Raw genomic sequence first — 6000 nt, forward strand, 5'->3', positions numbered from 1 at the left:
CCTGGTTATCAGAGTTTTTACCGCATTTTTATATGCACTTAATCCCCTCCATCAGGGCACCGCTGCGGAGGGTATCACCCGGTAGTCCAGAGATGGCACCGCATTGCAAAGGACACCTCTTATCACAAGAGCTGTCCATTGAGTTACTAATCACATATGTTAGTGCATATGTGATTGATTTAGGTGAGGATATTTATACCGCATCCATACTAGTCATTTTCCCTCTGACGACTTTTCTCAGACTTATATACATAGGCCCTTATTCAGATCTGATCGCAGTACACATTTGTTCTCAAAATGGACAAAACCATGTGCACTGCAAGTGGGGCAGATGTAACATGTGCAGAGAGAGTTAGATATGGGTGGGGTGTGTTGAAACTTAAATCTAAATTGCAGTGTAAAAATAAATGCAGCCAGTATTTACCCTGCAGAGAAACAAAATAATTCACACAAATCTAACTCTCTCTATACATGTTACATCTGCCCCACCTGCAGTGCACATGGTTTTGCCCATTTTGAGAACAAATTTGTACTGCGATCAGATCTGAATAAGGGCCATTGGGGCAGATGTATTAAGCCTTAACAAGAGATAAATGCAAGGGTGATAAGGAGAGATAAACGTCCAGCCAATCAGCTCCTTACTGACTTTTTTCAAACACAGCCTGTAACATGGCAGTTGGCAGGTGATTGGCTGGACGTTTATCTCTCCTTATCTCCCCTGGATTTATCTCTTGTTAAAGCTTAATACATCTGCCCCATAGTGTCATGTCTGATTTGTTGTTTTGAACAGTAAGGGGGGTTTTTCTGAAAGCTGGGAGAGAGATTGTCTGACAATTTTAAGTACCAGCAAATCCGCTTCTGCCTTACAATTTAAAGCTATGGTTGAAAAATGACAGTTATAGAGATGATTGGTACTTTAGCTCTCTCAATTGTCTCACTCTTCAAGCTTATGGGCAGATGTATTAAGACTTTAAAAAGAGAGAAATGTGGGTGATAAATGCCCAGCCAGATAGCTCCCAACTGACATTTATCATTCTTTATCACCCTTGTGTTGATCTCTTTTGAAGGCTTAATACATCTGCCCCTGAATGTTTTTAATAAACAATCTAGTGGAGAGCTCTTCATGAGAAATAACACAATAGTATGTTCATATCAGTGAGACACATTGTGATAAGTATTTTACAGCTATGAATCCTTCCCAAATGTGTCCTCAGGAAAATAAAAAAATTCAAACATAATGCACTGGTGAACTAGTAAAATAATGTGTATCAAGGCCAAATAGAAACTATGGAAGTTGTATTTAGACCCAGCTAAATGTGGTGTTCTAGCAGTGCATGTTTCTGTAATATACCCTTTAGTGGCAGCCTAGGGGGATTTACTTTGGTACTTGTGTAGTTTCATGGCACCAGCATGGCCGTGCGCCTGAGTCCCCTTGCGGGGCTCGTGGTTTGCCACACTATCTAAAATCAACTCCATGCCAACGTGGATAGTGGGGGTATGAACTATCCACATTGGCATGGAGTTTATTTAGAAAGTTTGGCAAGCGCAGAACCCGGAAGTAGCGTGCGCCCATGCTGGCGCCATGAAACTACAAAAGTACCTTTTACTTTTGATCTGTTGTGATTACACTTTGGTTACATGAGCTTATGCCATCTGTAATGTTCATGTTGTGCTGTGGCGTTACGTGTTGTATGGTCTGACTGTTCTTGTGTTATGCATGACCCTTTTCAAAATGAATTTGGACCAATTTGCATGTTATTAATCCGCAATGGGGGAGATATACTAAGCCTTGAAGAAAGTACCAGCCAATCCACTCCTAACTGCCATGTTTCAGACTGAAACATGACAGGTAGATGATTGGTAGTTTATCTCTCTCCACTTTATCACTCAGAGGCTTAGCACATTTGCCCCATAGTGAACTAAGCCAACCTAAAGATATATTGATGGAATGGAAATTTTAGTGTATTGCTCCTCATTTCTGTGGTTCTATCCATGTAATGTCTATGTACATGTTTTTCACACATTACTAGACAAGTATGTGCACATATAGCTATAGTACTGATTCTTATCATTCTTCCTTCAATTTTTTCAGGACCTACAATGATAGTTGCTACCTAGACTCTGCCCTATATTCTGAATTAGCGGATGTCCAATGGTACGGACAAGAAAAAGCCAAGCCTGGGACCCTCGTGTGAACCCATAAGTACAACGCCATTTGGAGACCACCTCACTGCCTCTCACTTGCCTTACCCAGATGCACTATCATCATCACACACCAGCTTCAAGCACTTTTTCATTCTGAAACCTACAAGTGAGGACCCAGTTCAAGCCCCCGCCGGTGTATGTACAACTATTCATGGAGACCCAAGTTGCTACTACTGACTATCGTGTGCCTCCTGATCTATGTATATTAATAAACTGTGACAGACTCTTTCATACTCCGCTGGAGTCATTTTGTACTAATCTGGAATAAAAGCATCACTACTTTAATCACTAATAATATCATTGTATGAAAATGAAAACATAACAATATCAAAGATGTGAAAATTAGGCCAAGAGTACTAGTAAAATTACCATTTTTTTCTAGATGGAATAGATATTAAATATTTCTGCAGTCATTTTCTTATTTGCTTTATTTTAAAAAAAAATCTGTATTCAAAACTGGCGAATTGTCCAAGAATTGTGGTCGGTCTAATTCTAACCAAAGATAAAACATGAGCGTTGCAAATTGCCTGATGATGATAACCTTAACCTTTTACATGGTTGGTCATGGCCCTTACCCTTTCATTGTGGCGCGAACACTAAAATGTAAGTATTAACTGTACACCCAAAGTTACTAAACAACAAGTACAATTTGTTGGATTATGATCCTGAATCCTCTGATCACAGTTACATCTATTGATAATTGGGTGGTCTCTTAAAACAAATTTTGTAATACCAAGAACAAAACAAGCGGTGCCATTGAGTGAGCTGTATACCCAGTAGGTGTCGTGGACTGTTGTGTGTTGGATCACCATACTTATAATAATTCATTTCACTTTTTAGCACTTGTGTAACAAACAAATCTCCCCTCTTCTATGAATATTAACGGCTATACAAGAAAATAAATCTCCAACCAAAAGTAAAAGTCTTTAATACTTTACTACCATAAGGTGCTTGGTCTTGATCAGGAAACTACTTTGTTGCAGGTATCCTGAATGCTGTTTACTAACTATGTATGATCCATGCATGTCTGCTACAACATCTAGGTCTGCAGATGAAGTACATACAGATATCCTCATAATTGTATTTGATAATCCATGAAGCTGCTTTGAGGTGACTCTTCCAATGACCTACTATAAAGGATGCTCTTGGGATGCTTTGATGGGTCTATAAAAATCAAAGGCTTGAAAAGGAAACCGTTTTATGAGCTATACTTTAAAAGATTAGTATCATAAACTTACAGGTTTCATCTGATCTCCGTGGGGGTTCCTGACCAAGATCACATTAAAAACAAACTTTATGTTCTGGTTTGGACCTACAATATCCATTGATGCGAGTACACTGAGCATTCATCTATTTCTAAAGCAGAATATAACCTAGCACAGTGGTGGCAGATTGCCTTACTTGTAACTGTAAAAGGGCTTAATATACCCCCATGCTGTACTGCATAAGCAGGTCACCAATAGGCAGTATAGCCTCCATATTATGATATAAATGCCATATATTCACACAGCAACAGCTATGGTCCCTCGATGTCTAGGAAATTACACCACCATTGTTGGTGGAAGTGTGCTACAAAGCCAGGCAGTTTGCTGAAAAAAAATTATTACAGAACATACAAAATCAGTTTGTATTACATGTGCAAAATCATACTCTGGGGCCAATTACCATGGCAGTATGTGCGTGGTCTGTGGGAGGAAACCATAGCAGTTGTTTTCAAACTCCTCAAGACATCTATTGGTTCATGCTTTGCAGACCGCTAGCAGGTACACAGGTGCACTCATTACTCACGGACACATTTTAAAGGATCCACAGGTGGAGCTAATTATTTCACTTGTGATTCTGTGAGGCGATCTGGAAAAACATGAAATGGCTGAATCTAGATGATAACCCACAATAAACCTGTACCACAGTGCTAAAGACATGGTATTCAGTATTCATTATGTCACATATATTCTAAATATTATTCACTAAGGCTCATCTAATATCCCAACTATATAACACAATTTGAAATACAAATAATATTGAGTCTCTATGGCTGGTTACACACTTGCCAATATTTTGCTTGGACAGCCGATGAACAATATATAGTTTGGACCATTGGTTCGTATGTAAGGTGGAAATGTCTGTGAACATCAGCACAACCATTGCAGATAGAACATGCAGGACTCTGCCTGTGTGAAAGATTGGCCACAGCATCCATTGAATATGAGGTCACAAGTGGACAGGCATATCAGTCAGACAGTTAGTAAGTGTGTTTTCACAGGATCCTCTGCATAAACCTTACCAATCATTAGGTCTGCAGTTATAGCCACTCCATCTAACAAGTGTGTACCCAGCGTAATTTAAAACTCAAAAATGACAGCTGTTATTGTAAAGGTAACATGAGTTGCCTTTCTAGTCTGTTTACACCTAACCAATGTACTGGATGATTATGTGAAGTAAATTGAATATGTTGGGGAATTGCTGCACAGTTTACCACATTTTTCCCCAGAAACTGTATATCTCTCCTTCATAATCTCATGGTACACAGAAAACCACTGTTCACTTAAATAACAAAACTATTACACTTGTTTCTAATGGGGCTTTACACATGGGGAAGTGCTGAGCGGCGTTCTGAGCACACAGTGATGTGTCAGGGCCAGTGTTCTCAGCAGAGAACACTGGCCGTGACCCCGACATTTAACTAGGTTTATCCAGCATGCTGGATATTAATCGCCAGGCGAAGCGCTTTCCTATCACTATGGAGCATTGTAGGGGCACTTTCTAAGCAATCTAGTGAGATTGCTTAGAAAATGCCTGGGAATCGCGTGTATAGGCCTCTTAACACTGTAAATACACAAGATTTGACTGGTTATTTATGAACCACAACAAAGGAAAACTGCAGTGTAGATGATCTTGTGTAACCTCATGCAGCAACATTTGTACCTGGAATTACATTAAAGCACATGACATTGTTGGCCAAGAAGGAGGGTCCCAGATGACTCTGCAACAGTCGGGATTCTTACTTTCAGAAACCCGACTGTGAAATGCCCCACAGTCAGGATCCTGACTTACAGGGGCTATTCTCCCTCTGGGGTCCACAACTCCCATAGAGCATAGGAATGGGATCATTCGTCAGACTGCATTTAGGTCTACAAGCATTAGGTCTACCCCACTAGGTCGACTGGCAGGAAGGTCGACCTGACTTAAGGTCGACATGGGCCAAGGTCGACATGACTTAAGGTCGAATTTGCATAAAGGTCGACATGAGGAAGGTCGACTGGTCATAAGGTCGACATGGGTTTTTCACTGTTTTTTTATCCGAATGTCGACACAGTCGACATGGACACAGTTGGCAATGAGAATCGGACCCTCGCATCGCTCGCTTCGCTCGCGATGCTTCGGGCACGGTGCCTCGCTGCGCTCGGCACACTATTTTATTCTCCCACCACGCCCTAGTGGATGGTAGGGCATGAAATACCGCCTGTCGGCACATGTCGGCTCAAAAAACAGTGAAAAACCCATGTCGACCTTATGACCAGTCGACCTTCCTCATGTCGACCTTTATGCAAATTCGACCTTAAGTCATGTCGACCTTGGCCCATGTCGACCTTAAGTCAGGTCGACCTTCCTGCCAGTCGACCTAGTGGGGTAGACCTAATGACTGTAGACCTAAATTCATTCTAATAGATGACCGCATCCCAGAGCATACCTCTCATCATTTCTAACTGTTAAAGCGGGACCTACCACACCGAAGGTGCAACCGGTCCAAACGTGAGTGGGGGCTAAGTAGGTGGGTCCTTGGGTGGAGTCTAG

The 6000-nt window shown here is 41.1% G+C and overlaps 1 protein-coding gene across 5 annotated transcripts in view; it reads left to right on the forward strand.

Moving 5' to 3' along the window:
• Positions 1-2617, forward strand: part of FRMD4A (FERM domain containing 4A) — a 432053-nt gene extending 429436 nt beyond the window's left edge. For all 5 annotated transcript variants that reach the window (XM_083183113.1, XM_083183112.1, XM_083183111.1 and 2 more), the window contains one exon: positions 2093-2617. In XM_083183113.1, coding sequence (XP_083039239.1) covers positions 2093-2195 — 103 coding nt within the window. In that variant the 3' untranslated portion in view covers positions 2196-2617. The remainder of the gene's footprint in view (positions 1-2092) is intronic.
• Positions 2618-6000: the final 3383 nt, after the last annotated feature.

The sequence above is a fragment of the Crinia signifera genome, chromosome 4, assembly GCF_055691185.1.
Source record: "Crinia signifera chromosome 4, ASM5569118v1, whole genome shotgun sequence".
NCBI lineage: Eukaryota > Metazoa > Chordata > Amphibia > Anura > Myobatrachidae > Crinia > Crinia signifera.